Below are 17236 nucleotides of genomic sequence, written 5' to 3' on the forward strand. Positions count from 1 at the left end.
TATAACACTAGTGTGTTGTCTACAGTATATATAACACTAGTGTGTTGTACTACAGTATATATAACACCAGTGTGTTGTCTACAGTATCTATAACACTAGTGTGTTGTACTACAGTGTATATAACACCAGTGTGTTGTTTACAGTATCTATAACACTAGTGTGTTGTGTACAGTATATATAACACTAGTGTGTTGTCTACAGTATCTATAACACTAGTGTGTTGTGTACAGTATATATAACACTAGTGTGTTGTACAACAGTATATATAACACTAGTGTGTTGTACTACAGTATATATTTTATTACACTGTATGATAAGTTTGATATACTTGATTGTATTTTGTCCATTTTTAGTAGGGCATTCGGACAATATATAATTATATTGCAGCATGTCGATGTGGTCTGTTTATGTGGCACTGGAATGGGCAAAGGTCTGTAACAAGGAAAACACACAAAAACAAACCCGAAGTTAAAGTTCACTGTTAATGATCTCTGATGAATGATTCTGTGATCATAGGAAAGGAAGGTGTAGATGAGATAGATAACTCTCTGTGAATTCATTATTATTAGGCATATGGCTTGTTTTTGACTGTTTAATTTCCGTTAAAAATACTCATGGTTTCTAGGCCACTAAATGTAGTGAACCAAGATGACGCGCGATTTGTGGTAGACAGGGTAAATAAATATCTCGAGAAAGTAAAGTTTGCTTTAAAATTGTTCTTCATTTCATTTAATTATTTCTATAATTTACCAACCGAGTATACATACATCTTTAAAATGTGTGTGCAACACACAGGCACGCTTACATTTGACTCGGTAAAACCGGCTCGAACCAGCTAGCACTGGAATTATGGAGCGACCGTGACGTCCGATCGAATGGTCATCGGTCCGACTCATTACATAACGTCATGAGGAACGAGGCGATTTAACTGAGTTCTCCGCATCACTTTTGCCAGTTTCACAGTCAACATTGCTTATTTATATTTGCACGAGTAAATAAAATGAAGAATCGACATTTCCTTCATTCTGGCTACCTATATTCTAGCTAGTTACATGGTCAGTGTCTACCTGACCTGTATTCCTGCTTTATAGATCTAATACACGTTAAGCAGGTGTTAATTGTATGCTGATGTCCTACAGTATTTCAAATATTACGACACTAGTTACATAAGCAGCTCGTGCAATCATCAGTTATATATTTGGTTTAACTTGCTAACAAACATTTACCGTGTCCACCATCTTGAACTACATTACAACAACACAGCTTGTTGGGGCAAAATAAGCATTCTTTCCGTTGCTATTTTCTGAAATGTAATTATGGCATTGTTATATAACTTCATTTACGAGTAACTGACAATGTTTTCAAAACATTTACTTAAAAAATGTTCAATTTCGTGGGAAATCTACTTTGGGTTCAACGCTAAATTTAGCCATCGCCGATGCATTGTGGGATATGGGTATATATATGCCCCGCGCGGTATCAATCAGGCGAACCAACAGCCACGATGAAGGTTGTCGACGATTACGAAACAACTTATACCATTAACGATGTCATTACACAGCTTGATAAGGAGATATCAACAAAGTTAAAGGTATTTAATTTATTATTTTTCTTCAAGTAATGTTTCTTTTTTTGATTTCTTTGAATTTAGCAAATTTTAAGATCAGGTTCCTTGTCGGCAATTTTGTGTCCAGGTCAATTGTTCTACATTCAACAAGACTTCTTTGAATTACTTTGTTATTCTTCATCAAAACACTGCGATTTTTGTCATTGACAACCACTGTCACTGTAAAGTATCCAAATATTGGAATAACTATGCAGTTAGCATAATTTGCACAATCACAGCGATTGAAGCACATGGAACGATCACATGAGGGTGCGTTCCTATCGACGGCTGAACTGGCAAGAAATTAAATATTGTGTGCAAAAGCTTTTATACCTAGGTATGACATCATCGCGCGATAAATAGGTCGGCCAATGAAATGCATGGATGTTTCGGAGCCACCAATGAAATGTCTTTATAAGCTTAAAGTGTTTTTCAGAAAACTCTATGACTCACGAAGCGGTATATAGCCTATTTCAGAGTTCTTGTTTATTTAATGTATTATAGAACAAGGGAAACAACTCAACTTAATAGGAGTTGCTATTTTTGTTATAACTTGAATTGGACCTTTATCTAGAACGTAAGCAGATTCGGTCCACTACACATCATTCAAAGAGAAAACGTTAGTGGCTCTCAATATTCTGTGTTCATTTAGCAATTAGAATGAAAAGAAATCGTCACTGTCACAAGTGTGTCAAAATTCTTTGTGATAAACAGTATTAATAGCAGTAAATAGACATGTTTGAATCTAAATAAGGTATAGATGCATTTCATTTGAATAGTAATTGTTTAAATTTAACTTGAAGAATTATTTAAACACTAATTAACTCACTTAATTCTACCATATTTGCCGATGGTATTAGTGTACAAGACTTTCACCTTTCAAAGGATTTGTTTGATTGAAAATTATCACAAGGTAATCATGTTATGATATATAAAATACCTTTCGTCTGAAAGTGTGTTTGGTATTTTAGGGCTGGACAATCCTTGATGGATGGTCAATTTGAAATAAATTACTACAATATATACTGTGATATAACTATTGGATGTTTATGTTGGTTTCTGTTTGTCCTAGGTGAATAATGGTCACTATGATCGAAACTCGAGACAGAATTCGGATGGCAACTGTTCCTCCTCTGGAACTTCGCCAAAACAAGGTCGCAAATGTGGTCGTCCTGCAAACCCAGTTCCCAGGCACAAGAGAGATTCTCACATCAAGGCAGAATACAAACGCCGTGACAAAATACAGGTTTGCATCGTGCCGATTTGGCCGATAGTTACAAAATTTATCTGCAAATTATTTGTTAATGTTATTGGGTTTTAGTACCTGTATTTCAATGGTTAAGAGTGGTTGTCATTTATAAACAGATTAGCTCATTTTCCAGCCATTGGGCAATGCAAACAGGAATTTGACCTTTCCCGGAATGATAATAGATATGGTCAGTAGTCCATGAGCCTGTTATCCTTTGTAAGAAATGACAATTAAACGATGGGTCTTCCAGGTAAGATGGATACAACAGGTGGGTCAGCTGCTGAAAGACTGCTTATTTTATTATTTGAAAGGTCACATCTTTAGTTAATAAATGACTAATGTATCTTATTAAGTAGATTTAAATAGACTCTTGTCTATTTCTATTTAAGATTCAAAAACACGGACCTGTTAAAAACTATTCCAGAAGAAATGTTAATTTCACAATGGTTTACAGTGAACCTTATCCACACAAGTCATTTTTTTATGCCTATAATAACTTTTTAATTTCCTTATGAAGTAAATAATATCCTTCATGGTATTATTAAATATTCTTAAGTAATTTGACTATAACACTGAAAATCTTGTCAAATTATTAGTTGATGCAAAATTACTCGTGGTGTATATTTTACAAGTCACTGTAGATTGTTTTGTGCAGGAAAGTGTGGTTGTCTACTGTCTATATAGCATGATGAGCTGATGGTACTGACCATGTTCATTTCTTCCAGAATAAATGTTTTATTTGAGTTACTATTTTTGTTCATCTGTTAGTTGCTCTTTCTTGCAGAAAGGCTTTGATACCCTGAGAGAATTGGTACCGGCACTAGAAGATTGTTCCCCAAAAGAAAGCAAGTCGGCTATGCTGTGCAAAAGTAGGTACCCTTGCTACTTTTCCTACTTACATTAATGTATGATTAGTCAGTAAGTTTTCCTGTTTCCCTAGAGTAGGGTCTGTTAGGGAACCAACAATACAATTATTGCAATCCTCTTTCCATACCTCACGCCTGCATGAAAGTTCCTAAACCATATCAAGGATGGGAGAGATCTCTGACAAATTGTCATTTATGACAAGGTTTTTGCCCTGCAGAATGGCATAAGTGCTGTGTTGACTTGTGGAAAGAGAACTGTATGTGTTGTTTATTAGTCTAGCTATAGGTCGACGCCCCCCTGATTGTGTGGGGGGTGCCCTCACCCAAATTTCTGACACATCTCCATATTGTAGCTGCCGTGCATTGCTGCCAGGGTAAGGCCGAGTCTAAGGCTCGACAAGACGAGATCAGTGTCCTTCGGCAAGAAATACAAGCCTTGGGGTCTGACATTCAGTAAGTCCTGAAACTTTATCAATAACGTGTAAAGTTTGTTGTTAGCCATAAGTCGTCAGTTCTCTAGTTATGTAACTTCTATAGTGTACTCTTAATTGTTGATTAATATTTTGTCAATTTCTTGTCACTTTCAGGCGAATCCTATCAAAGTGTTGGATTTGATTGGATGAAGTATTAATATTCACTTTTAAAGTTTGAATTCAAATTCAGGTGCTCATTTATATTTTGCATTTAAGTAATGGCATGCATGCTATTTAATGATAAGTTAATTTATTTTCAGTTTGATTTGAAGGGCTGACAGGCAATATTAGTATTCTCAAACTGTGGTATGTTTCTGATATGTAGGTCTAGTTTTTGCACATGCTTTTCTTGATTAATCTTTCTGATTTACTTGCAGATTCTTCTGGAAACAAGTGTGGTAATTTATATGTGTTAATATTTGTTTCTTTTTAATAGGTATTTTGTATATTATAATTTGTAATTCAATCATTAATTAAGCATTGGCATTTCATATTTCCATCTTCTTTTCAGAATAAAGATATATCCTTTCAAAATGTTTGTTTAATGGGCAAATTCTTGCTCTAGAGATATGGCTTGTATATATATATATATATCTGTTTTGCTTTGAAGCTTTGTAGTTTTATGGAAACCCTACCACAGTTTTGCCTGTCAGTCCACATATCCAACACTTTGGTAACTCTCTACCTTAATGATTCCTCATCTGCCATATTGTTTGGAATACATATGTACTTTATGTACAGTATACAATGGATTTGAGATAAGTACAAAACTAAAATTTTCATGTAAACAACTATGGGAAAAGATGAGGAATCACTTCTTCTACTAGTGAATATTCTGTACAAATTGCTCAAAAATTATTGCAGTCAGGGATAAGAAGGTTTTGTAGAAATTGACTGAAAGTTTTGAGGCTAGTATTATTGTCATCAGGGTACACCGTACAGAATATTTGTAAACATGTTAAAGGATATATTGGAATTGTTCAAATGTAAAACATTTACTATCATTGTTTTGTAGTATGCTGCAGAGTCAACTGCCTGCATCTGGAATAAAGAGCCAGGACAAGTCTCAGTATGATCTTGACAAGCTGTATGCAGACTACGTCCGTGAACGTACCTCAAATAATTGGAAATTTTGGATTGTATCCTTGCTTTAAGTCACACAATTCTACAGGAGAAGAGAATGCCTTTGAGGACTTGCTATGTAGAAAATTACTCCAGATGTCTAAGTGAAATCAATTTTCTGCAAGATATTTATTCATGAAGGGCTCTCGATCTGCCAGATTTGGGGCCGAATCCCAATGCAAAAATAGTATCTTTTCCCAATTCAGACCCCAAGTTTTCCCAATTCTAAGGGCCCCGGGCCCCAGTCCCATAATGGGGTGTGAGAACCCTGTCATGTATAGGAGCAACCTAGCTGCAACAAAAAGCAGAGGCTACTGATGATAACTTGTCTAGTCGTGACATAGGAGCAGATGCTATAAAGTATGTACTCTTTTTTATTGGTAAACAAAGGAGCAGACCCTAAATGCACTCTTGTCTAGGTGAAACAAAAGAGTGGATGCTAAATGGTATTCACTCTTGTCTAGGTGAAACAAAAGAGTGGATGCTAAATGGTATTCACTCTTGTCTAGGTGAAACAAAAGAGTGGATGCTAAATGGTATTCACTCTTGTCTAGGTGAAACAAAAGAGTGGATGCTAAAACATTTGTTCTTGTCTAAACACGATAAAGGAATCAGCAGTGGGTAGGGTGAGGGGACAATAACTTTTTTTACTACTTCCCAACCTTTTTATCTTAAAATTTGAAAACTTTATTTAAGAACTCCCCATCCCAAACAATTTTCGATTCCACTGTGGTGTTGATCATTTTTCATCATTCCACACATCTTTATCTGATATATGACGGTAAATCATTCCCCACATCTTTATCAGATACATGACGGTAAATCATTCCCCACCTCCTTATCAGATACATGACGGTAAATCATTCTACATAATCTTTTGTTTTGCTGTTCATTGTTTATATTTAGACATTTTTCCACAATTTGAAATATTTGAGGGTAGAAATAAACCAACACAATTTCAGATGTATGATTTTATTTCTGATGGTAAAAATGAAATGTGCATGAATTCAGCACTTATATAAAGTTGGGAGAGGATGGATAATATTCTAAAATATTTGATGTGACCAGAAGGGGATGGACATTTCCATTAAACTTTTGCTTTCCTTAAGTAGACTTAGTTCAGCTTCCTGATGAATCCAATGTACAAGGCATACAAATGTCTGACAGCCTCAGCCACAAGAGATAACCTGGTCAAATCAGTGCTGCAGTGGGCAGCTGATCACTTGTCTCTCACAAGTCTCCGTCCAGGTCAGTATAGCCACAGAAGTCATGGAAATGTTACACAAGTCTCTTAACTAGTTGTATTTGATTGATATTTCATATATTGAGTTTTAATGCCAATTTATCTATTGCTGATCATCTTTTGTTGAAATTTTAGAATTCAGTCGCTGTTTTTTTTAACTGACATGTATCGTTTTGTTTAGGAATGCTTGATTCGTTGACATCACTGTGTAAAAAGACCAGCATCATGACCAAACCAGAATGTCTGCAAGAGGAGGCATTATCTAATACCCAGGCATTCCCCTTTCCTGCACCACCAAGCCCAACATCACCACAGATACCAGCATCAGTTTCAAGTCCTGCAGTATCCCCTGGCCCTTCTGTGGTCCCCCACTCTCCCATCCTGCCAGCCCACGAGGCCAGCACAGATGATAGTATGGATTTGTGGACTTCCTTGCATCAATCTGATGAGCAGCTTGACACCTCTACCATCATTGTGGATAGTATCATGGCCGAAAGTGAGAATTCTATATCTAGTCAACTCACCATAGACCACATGCTGTCCGACAGTCTTCTTGACAGTCTAGCTAAACAGGTTGATGTACAGGACTATAATTTACCAGATCTTTATCAGATTCTTCCCACCACTTCTTTAGACTCTCTAACTCCACCACACAGCTTTGACGGAGTTTCATCAACACAATCTATGAACTGCACTGTGATATCCGATGCTCAGTTCACACAATCTGTGAGCTTCGGTGATATTTCTGAATCTCTTACTACTAGTAGTAGCTACTGTGTTCTGGACTCTTGTAATTTGATCCCCTCTTCCAGTCAGGTTGCTCACTCAAACACTTCATCTGTGGGTAAACATTTATAACACAACATGGAGTGTTGGCCAGGCATGGTGAAAACACTCCAGTGAGAGAGGCAAAGAGGCTGAGGAAGACAAGGGACAAGAGTCTGAAAAATACTTGAGTGGAGTTTGAGAGAAAAGTATAAGAGTCGAAAGAGAAAAAAATGTGTAGAGTTGAATTTGATAGTATAATACATGAGTGGAGTTGGAGAGAAAAGTGCAAAAGAGTAAAATATGTGATAATATAAAATGTGTATATAATGAGACATAAAGCATTGTTATTGTACAATGAATGGAACAATTTTGAACAGGACAAGAGGTGATGGTGTTCATCGTAGAAATCATGTTTAATCATTGTGTATTCTGTTGGGTGTTCTTGTATCTATGTATAGCTTGTACAGAATGATAATGATGATTGTACACTTAACTCTAGTGCTTGTATTTAGGCTAGTACAGAACAAGTGTCTGGTTAGAAAACAGATGTCAATCTACAAACAACTTGTAAAGAATTTTTCATAATGCATGGTATATCATTGTGAACCTCGTCAAAAGTCAATAGACTCTCAGCAATCAAGGTTTATTATAGGACTGACCACATAAGCATTAAATTTAATTGATACAGTATTTATCGTACAAAATTTTGTTCACATGCATTATTCAGTTGATTTCACTTAATTTTACAAAAAGATATCAAGTTTTTATGAAAACATTCAGCATTGAAACTTAAGTATGGTTTACATATAAATAAAGTTCAACATGAAACAGTACACTGAAACTTTGGAAACCAATATCTGGGCTGTACAATGCTGAGAGAGGTGTTTGAGAAGTTGTAGATGTTTGGTTATACTGGTATTTACATGGTAAATACTGTGTATTTCAGTTCAGAAGATTATTGAGATAAATTGCGTTAGGATGGCTTACTTGTGTGTACCTATTGTGATAGACTCCCATCATGACTACATGCGTAAACCATTTTGTATTTAGCCCCAATAGTTTTGAAGTTGTCAAAGAAAGTATTTCACTGTACCATGTAATTGTTATATTTGTTATAAAGACATAAATTTTCATAATATGTTGTTCCTTGCTTTTGTTGTTCCAGAATTTTCATGGAGTTAAATTTTTAGCTCACCTGACTGGAAGGGCCAAGCGAGAGTTAAATGTTTAGCTCACCTGACTCAAAGGACCAAGCGAGAGTTAAATTTTTAGCTCACCTGACTCAAAGGACCAAGCGAGAGTTAAATTTTTAGCTCACCTGACTCAAAGGACCAAGCGAGAGTTAAATTTTTAGCTCACCTGGCTCGAAGGACCAAGTGAGCTATAGGGATAATGCAGCATCCGTCTGTCAACTTTTTCTACAAAACACTACTAGTCATTACGACAGGGGATTTTGAGGGAAATAGAAACATTTTGCATAAATAGCTTCCATGGTCTGAGGGGCGGGGCCCAATAGGGGAAATTATGTAAGTTCTTTAAAATCCTACTCCTATAGAAATGATTGCATTTTACCCAAATTTTTTCTGAAGCATCTTTAGGTAAAGAGATCTGGCTCCATGGAGCTGGAGGGGCAGGATCCAATAGGGGAAATACGGCAAATTCCGGGAAATCCTACTCTTACTGTAGGAATGATTGGACTTTGTCCAAATTTGATGTGAATTATGTTTTGGTGAAGGGGAATCAATTTTTAAAAATGGTGGATCTCGGGCCCCCTAGGACAGAAGGGGAGGGGCTCAATAGGAGAAATGTGTTTGAAAACAGTTTAGATCCCCACTACATAATCATAAATAGCATTGCTGGGCATAAGGAGATAAACACAATTTTGATGTAAGATTTAAAGCCATTGAGGTCATCATCCCATAACATAATAGCATTGCCGGACATCAAGAAATTAACAACTGATGTCTGTCCCCAACCCTAAGGAATTTGAAGCTGTATCCATGGGGTGAGACTCATCAGGGGAAATATTTTCCTTCTGAAAAAATGTAAAGTTTTTCATTATTGACTGAAATATCCAAGTGAACAATACTGGGCCTCTTGTTATATCTTCAAAACTGTTGAGGTCCCCACCCTGTAACCATATTTATACAGCAATGTTGGGGATCAAGAGATATATACAATAATGATGTGAAGACTAGACCCTGGAGGGACTCGGTTACATGGTAATATCTTTAAAACAATTGAAATTCCCTTCCCATACACACATATATATAGAATTGCTGGGCATGAAGAGATAAACACATTTGTTGTGTAAGAATTGACTTATGGGTGCGGCATGCCTCAAGGGACATTATTTCTGGGTCATATTGTTGTGTTACCCACCTGATAACCATATAAAATCTTGCTGAGAATCAAAACAGGAAGACAGTAATGATACAAGAAAATACCCATTGGTCTTGTTAAACTCTGTATTATTTTCAAAATTAAACCTTATCAAATTATGACAACACGTTAAATCACCTGGTTCAAAGTATCAAGATTACCTTATGCTGCACCATGCTGTCCTTTGTCAGTCAACAATTGTTTTAAGAAGAAGGGACTCAATTTCTATAAAATGGTAGGAAAAGAGAGAGGAAGTTCAGCAAATTCTTAAAAAAGCCTTCCTTGGGAATATCCGGATTCAGACCCAATTTGGTTCAAAACATTCTTAAGTAAAAGGAAAACAATTTTGTATAAATGGTGCGTCTCTAACTGATGTGACGGGCCAAATAGGGGATATAGAGTAATACATCAAAGTCCTTCTTCTGTAGGAAGGACGGGTTTCCATAACAATTTGGTATGAAACGTCCTAGAGTGAAGGAGAGATCAATGTTTTGTAAACAGTGTCACTTGGTGCATCAAGGATAGGCGGGGCAGGGCTTAACATAGGAAACAAGGTTAATTGTAAGAAATCTTTCTTCTGTTAGAATGACCAGTACAAAATATTCTAGAACGAAGAATACTTATATAATTGGTTTTTCTGACCTTGTGAGAGCAGACAAATTGGAGCTTAAAGGTGAAATAGGATACAGACAATTAGAATAAGAACACTAGGTATGTACATAAATGTACTTATAAAGTTTGGCTGTTGAGGACATGTAGAGGTTGTGCTTATAAATAACATACAAAGTGTTGTTGTAGAGGACTAGACAATGTATTGTTGTAAACGACCAGACAATGTATTGTTGTAAACGATCAGACAATGTATTGTTGTAGAGGACTAGACAATGTGTTGTTGTAAAGGACCAGACAATGTATTGTTGTAGAGGACTAGAAAATGTGTTGTTGTAGAGGAGTACACAATGTGTTGTTGTAGAGGACTAGACAATGTATTGTTGTAAAGGACCAGACAATGTGTTGTTGTAGAGGACTAGACAATGTGTTGTTGTAAAGGACCAGACAATGTATTGTTGTAGAGGACTAGAAAATGTGTTGTTGTAGAGGAGTACACAATGTGTTGTTGTAGAGGACTAGACAATGTATTGTTGCAAAGGAGTAGACAATGTGTGGAAGAGGAGTAGACAATGTGTTGTTGTAAAGGAGTAGACAATGTATTGTAGAGGACTAGAAAATGTGTTGTTGTAGAGGACTAGACAATGTATTGTAGTAGAGGACTAGACAATGTGTTGTTGTAAAGGAGTAGACAATGTATTGTAGAGGACTAGAAACTGTGTTGTTGTAGAGGACCAGACAATGTGTTGTTGTAGAGGACTAGACAATGTATTGTTGTAAAGGACCAGACAATGTGTTGTTGTAGAGGTGTAGACAATGTGTTGTTGTAGAGGACTAGACAATGTATTGTAGAGGACTAGAAAATGTGTTGTTGTAGAGGACTAGACAATGTGTTGTTGTAGAGGACCAGACAATGTGTTGTTGTAGAGGACTAGGCAATGTGTTGTTGTAAAGGAGTAGACAATGTATTGTAGAGGACTAGAAAATGTGTTGTTGTAGAGGAGTAGACAATGTGTTGTTGTAGAGGAGTAGACAATGTGTTGTTGTAGAGGACCAGACAATGTGTTGTTGTAGAGGACTAGACAATGTATTGTTGTAGAGGACTAGACAATGTGTTGTTGTGTAGACAATGTGTTGTTGTAGAGGACTAGACAATGTGTTGTTGTAGAGGACAATGTATTGTTGTAGAGGAGAAATGTGTTGTTGTAGAGGACTAGACAATGTGTTGTTGTAGAGGAGTAGACAGACAATGTGTTGTTGTAGAGGACTAGGCAATGTGTTGTTGTAAAGGAGTAGACAATGTGTTGTTGTAGAGGACTAGACAATGTATTGTTGTAGAGGACTAGAAAATGTGTTGTTGTAGAGGAGTAGACAATGTGTTGTTGTAGAGGACCAGACAATGTGTTGTTGTAGAGGACTAGACAATGTATTGTTGTAGAGGACCAGACAATGTATTGTTGTAGAGGACTAGACAATGTGTTGTTGTAGAGGAGTAGACAATGTGTTGTTGTAGAGGACTAGACAATGTATTGTAGAGGACTAGAAAATGTGTTGTTGTAGAGGACTAGACAATGTATTAATGTAGAGAGGACTAGACAATGTATTGTTGTAGAGGACTAGACAATGTGTTGTTGTTGTATGTAGAGAGGACTAGACAATGTGTTGTTGTAGAGGCTGGACATGTATTAATGTAGACGATGTGTTGTTGTAGAGGACTAGACAATGTATTGTTGTAAAGGAGTAGACAATGTATTGTTGTAGAGGAGTAGACAATGTGTTGTTGTAGAGGAGTAGACAATGTGTTGTTGTAGAGGACCAGACATTGTGTTGTTGTAGAGGACTAGACAATGTATTGTTGTAGAGGACTAGACAATGTGTTGTTGTAGAGGACTAGACAATGTGTTGTTGTAGAGAACTAAACATTGTGTTGTTGTAGAGGACCAGACAATGTGTTGTTGTAGAGGACTAGACAATGTATTGTTGTAGAGGACTAGACAATTTGTTGTTGTAAAGGACCTGACAATGTAGTGTTGTAGAGGACTAGACATTGTGTTGTTGTAAAGGACAAGACATTGTGTTGTTGTAGAGGACTAGACAATGTGTTGTTGTAGAGGACCAGACAATGTGTTGTTGTAAAGGACCAGACAATGTGTTGTTGTAGAGGACCAGACAATGTGTTGTTGTAGGGACTGGACATGTATTAATGTAGAGAGGACTAGACAATGTGTTGTGGTAGGGACTGGACATGTATTAATGTAGAGAGGACTAGACAATGTGTTGTTGTAGAGACTGGACATGTATTAATGTAGAGAGGACTAGACAATGTATTGTTGTAGAGGACCAGACAATGTATTGTTGTAGGGACTGGACATGTATTAATGTAGAGAGGACTAGACAATGTGTTGTTGTAGAGACTGGACATGTATTAATGTAGAGAGGACTAGACAATGTGTTGTTGTAGAGGCTGGACATGTATTAATGTAGAGAGGACAAGACAATGTATTGTTGTAGATACTAGACAATGTGTTGTTGTAGAGACTGGACATGTATTAATGTAGAGAGGACTAGACAATGTATTGTTGTAGATACTAGATATCGTGTCGCCTTGGAAGATGATTAGGCATTGTGCTGTTGTAGAAGAAGACTAGAATATATGTTGTTGTAGAAGAGGACTATGCAGTGAGTTGTCGTGGAAGAGAGCTCCTATGCAATGTGTTGTTGAAGTAGAGGACTAGACAATGTGTTGTTGTAGAGGACCAGAAAATGTGTTGTTGTAAAGGACCAGACAATGTGTTGTTGTAGAGGACCAGAAAATGTGTTGTTGTAAAGGACCAGACAATGTGTTGTTGTAGAGGACCAGACATTGTGTTGTTGTAGAGGACTAGACAATGTGTTGTTGTAGAGGACCAGAAAATGTGTTGTTGTAAAGGACCAGACAATGTGTTGTTGTAGAGACTGGACATGTATTAATGTAGAGAGGACTAGACAATGTGTTGTGGTAGAGACTGGACATGTATTAATGTAGAGAGGACTAGACAATGTGTTGTTGTAGAGACTGGACATGTATTAATGTAGAGAGGACTAGACAATGTGTTGTTGTAGAGACTGGACATGTATTAATGTAGAGAGGACTAGACAATGTGTTGTTGTAGAGACTGGACATGTATTAATGTAGAGAGGACTAGACAATGTGTTGTTGTAGAGACTGGACATGTATTAATGTAGAGAGGACTAGACAATGTGTTGTTGTAGAGAGGACTAGACAATGTGTTGTTGTAGAGGACTGGACATGTATTAATGTAGAGAGGACTAGACAATTTGTTGTTGTAGAGACTGGACATGTATTAATGTAGAGAGGACTAGACAATGTGTTGTTGTAGAGACTGGACATGTATTAATGTAGAGAGGACTAGACAATGTGTTGTTGTAGAGACTGGACATGTATTAATGTAGAGAGGACTAGACAATGTATTACATGTATTAATGTAGAGAGGACTAGACAATGTGTTGTTGTAGAGAGACTGGACAATGTGTTGTTGTAGAGACTGGACATTAATGTAGAGAGGACTAGACAATGTGTTGTTGTAGAGACTGGACATGTATTAATGTAGAGAGGACTAGACAATGTATTGTTGTAGAGGACTAGACAATGTGTTGTTGTAGAGACTGGACATGTATTAATGTAGAGAGGACTAGACAATGTGTTGTTGTAGAGACTGGACATGTATTAATGTAGAGAGGACTAGACAATGTGTTGTTGTAGAGACTGGACATGTATTAATGTAGAGAGGACTAGACAATGTGTTGTTGTAGAGACTGGACATGTATTAATGTAGAGAGGACTAGACAATGTGTTGTTGTAGAGACTGGACATGTATTAATGTAGAGAGGACTAGACAATGTGTTGTTGTAGAGACTGGACATGTATTAATGTAGAGAGGACTAGACAATGTGTTGTTGTAGAGACTGGACATGTATTAATGTAGAGAGGACTAGACAATGTGTTGTTGTAGAGACTGGACATGTATTAATGTAGAGAGGACTAGACAATGTGTTGTTGTAGAGACTGGACATGTATTAATGTAGAGAGGACTAGACAATGTGTTGTTGTAGAGACTGGACATGTATTAATGTAGAGAGGACTAGACAATGTGTTGTTGTAGAGACTGGACATGTATTAATGTAGAGAGGACTAGACAATGTGTTGTTGTAGAGACTGGACATGTATTAATGTAGAGAGGACTAGACAATGTGTTGTTGTAGAGACTGGACATGTATTAATGTAGAGAGGACTAGACAATGTGTTGTTGTAGAGACTGGACATGTATTAATGTAGAGAGGACTAGACAATGTGTTGTTGTAGAGACTGGACATGTATTAATGTAGAGAGGACTAGACAATGTGTTGTTGTAGAGACTGGACATGTATTAATGTAGAGAGGACTAGACAATGTGTTGTTGTAGAGACTGGACATGTATTAATGTAGAGAGGACTAGACAATGTGTTGTTGTAGAGACTGGACATGTATTAATGTAGAGAGGACTAGACAATGTGTTGTTGTAGAGACTGGACATGTATTAATGTAGAGAGGACTAGACAATGTGTTGTTGTAGAGACTGGACATGTATTAATGTAGAGAGGACTAGACAATGTGTTGTTGTAGAGACTGGACATGTATTAATGTAGAGAGGACTAGACAATGTGTTGTTGTAGAGACTGGACATGTATTAATGTAGAGAGGACTAGACAATGTGTTGTTGTAGAGACTGGACATGTATTAATGTAGAGAGGACTAGACAATGTGTTGTTGTAGAGACTGGACATGTATTAATGTAGAGAGGACTAGACAATGTGTTGTTGTAGAGACTGGACATGTATTAATGTAGAGAGGACTAGACAATGTGTTGTTGTAGAGACTGGACATGTATTAATGTAGAGAGGACTAGACAATGTGTTGTTGTAGAGACTGGACATGTATTAATGTAGAGAGGACTAGACAATGTGTTGTTGTAGAGACTGGACATGTATTAATGTAGAGAGGACTAGACAATGTGTTGTTGTAGAGACTGGACATGTATTACTGTAGAGAGGACTAGACAATGTGTTGTTGTAGAGACTGGACATGTATTAATGTAGAGAGGACTAGACAATGTGTTGTTGTAGAGACTGGACATGTATTAATGTAGAGAGGACTAGACAATGTGTTGTTGTAGAGACTGGACATGTATTAATGTAGAGAGGACTAGACAATGTGTTGTTGTAGTGACTGGACATGTATTAATGTAGAGAGGACTAGACAATGTGTTGTTGTAGAGACTGGACATGTATTAATGTAGAGAGGACTAGACAATGTGTTGTTGTAGAGACTGGACATGAATTAATGTAGAGAGGACTAGACAATGTGTTGTTGTAGAGACTGGACATGTATTAATGTAGAGAGGACTAGACAATGTGTTGTTGTAGAGACTGGACATGTATTAATGTAGAGAGGACTAGACAATGTGTTGTTGTAGAGACTGGACATGTATTAATGTAGAGAGGACTAGACAATGTGTTGTTGTAGAGACTGGACATGTATTAATGTAGAGAGGACTAGACAATGTGTTGTTGTAGAGACTGGACATGTATTAATGTAGAGAGGACTAGACAATGTGTTGTTGTAGAGACTGGACATGTATTAATGTAGAGAGGACTAGACAATGTGTTGTTGTAGAGACTGGACATGTATTAATGTAGAGAGGACTAGACAATGTGTTGTTGTAGAGACTGGACATGTATTAATGTAGAGAGGACTAGACAATGTGTTGTTGTAGAGACTGGACATGTATTAATGTAGAGAGGACTAGACAATGTGTTGTTGTAGAGACTGGACATGTATTAATGTAGAGAGGACTAGACAATGTGTTGTTGTAGAGACTGGACATGTATTAATGTAGAGAGGACTAGACAATGTGTTGTTGTAGAGACTGGACATGTATTAATGTAGAGAGGACTAGACAATGTGTTGTTGTAGAGACTGGACATGTATTAATGTAGAGAGGACTAGACAATGTGTTGTTGTAGAGACTGGACATGTATTAATGTAGAGAGGACTAGACAATGTGTTGTTGTAGAGACTGGACATGTATTAATGTAGAGAGGACTAGACAATGTGTTGTTGTAGAGACTGGACATGTATTAATGTAGAGAGGACTAGACAATGTGTTGTTGTAGAGACTGGACATGTATTAATGTAGAGAGGACTAGACAATGTGTTGTTGTAGAGACTGGACATGTATTAATGTAGAGAGGACTAGACAATGTGTTGTTGTAGATACTAGATATCGTGTCCCCTTGGAAGATGATTAGGCATTGTGCTGTTGTAGAAGAAGACTAGAATATATGTTGTTGTAGAAGAGGACTATGCAGTGAGTTGTCGTGGAAGAGAGCTCCTATGCAATGTGATGTTGAAGTAGAGGACTAGACAATGTGTTGTACAAGAGGACAAGACAATGTGTTGTTGTAGAGGACTAGAAAAGGTGATGTGGTAGGGACTAGATAATGTGTTGTGGTTGAAGATGATCATGCATTGTGTTGGTGTAGAAGATGACTAAACAATGTGTTGTTGGGGACTTGTTGGGAGGTTCTAGACAATGTGAAGCGGTAGAGGAAAGCTACAACCACCACATCTTATGAAACGGTGGTCAACTTTTATTTTTAGACACAAGATGGACTCCTGTAAGCGATTTCTTTTATCTTATCAGTCCCGAATTCTTAAGGACACAAATAGAGACGAACGTACGTACTTCTCAAGAAATAGCAATAACAAAATTTTAGTCAAAATCCAAGTTGTTTTGTGTTTATCATATTTTAATAATGTGTATATATATCAAATTCGGATACAATTGTGAAGGTAATTCAAACCTGAAACTTTCGTTA

At 37.0% G+C, this 17236-nt stretch overlaps 1 protein-coding gene across 1 annotated transcript; it reads left to right on the plus strand.

Annotated features, from left to right (window-relative positions):
- Positions 1-1480: 1480 nt before the first annotated feature.
- Positions 1481-8463, plus strand: LOC132543722 (carbohydrate-responsive element-binding protein-like). Its single transcript, XM_060207243.1, has 7 exons — positions 1481-1591; positions 2679-2852; positions 3640-3724; positions 4075-4174; positions 5210-5333; positions 6435-6564; positions 6741-8463. Exons 1-7 carry the CDS (start codon positions 1505-1507, stop codon positions 7415-7417), a joined length of 1377 nt encoding a protein of 458 aa, XP_060063226.1. The 5' UTR covers positions 1481-1504; the 3' UTR covers positions 7418-8463.
- The last annotated feature ends 8773 nt before the right edge of the window (positions 8464-17236 follow it).

The sequence above is a fragment of the Ylistrum balloti genome, unplaced genomic scaffold, assembly GCF_031769215.1.
Source record: "Ylistrum balloti isolate Yb309-2 unplaced genomic scaffold, AGI_CSIRO_Ybal_v1 Utg369764, whole genome shotgun sequence".
Classification (NCBI taxonomy): Eukaryota; Metazoa; Mollusca; class Bivalvia; order Pectinida; family Pectinidae; genus Ylistrum; species Ylistrum balloti.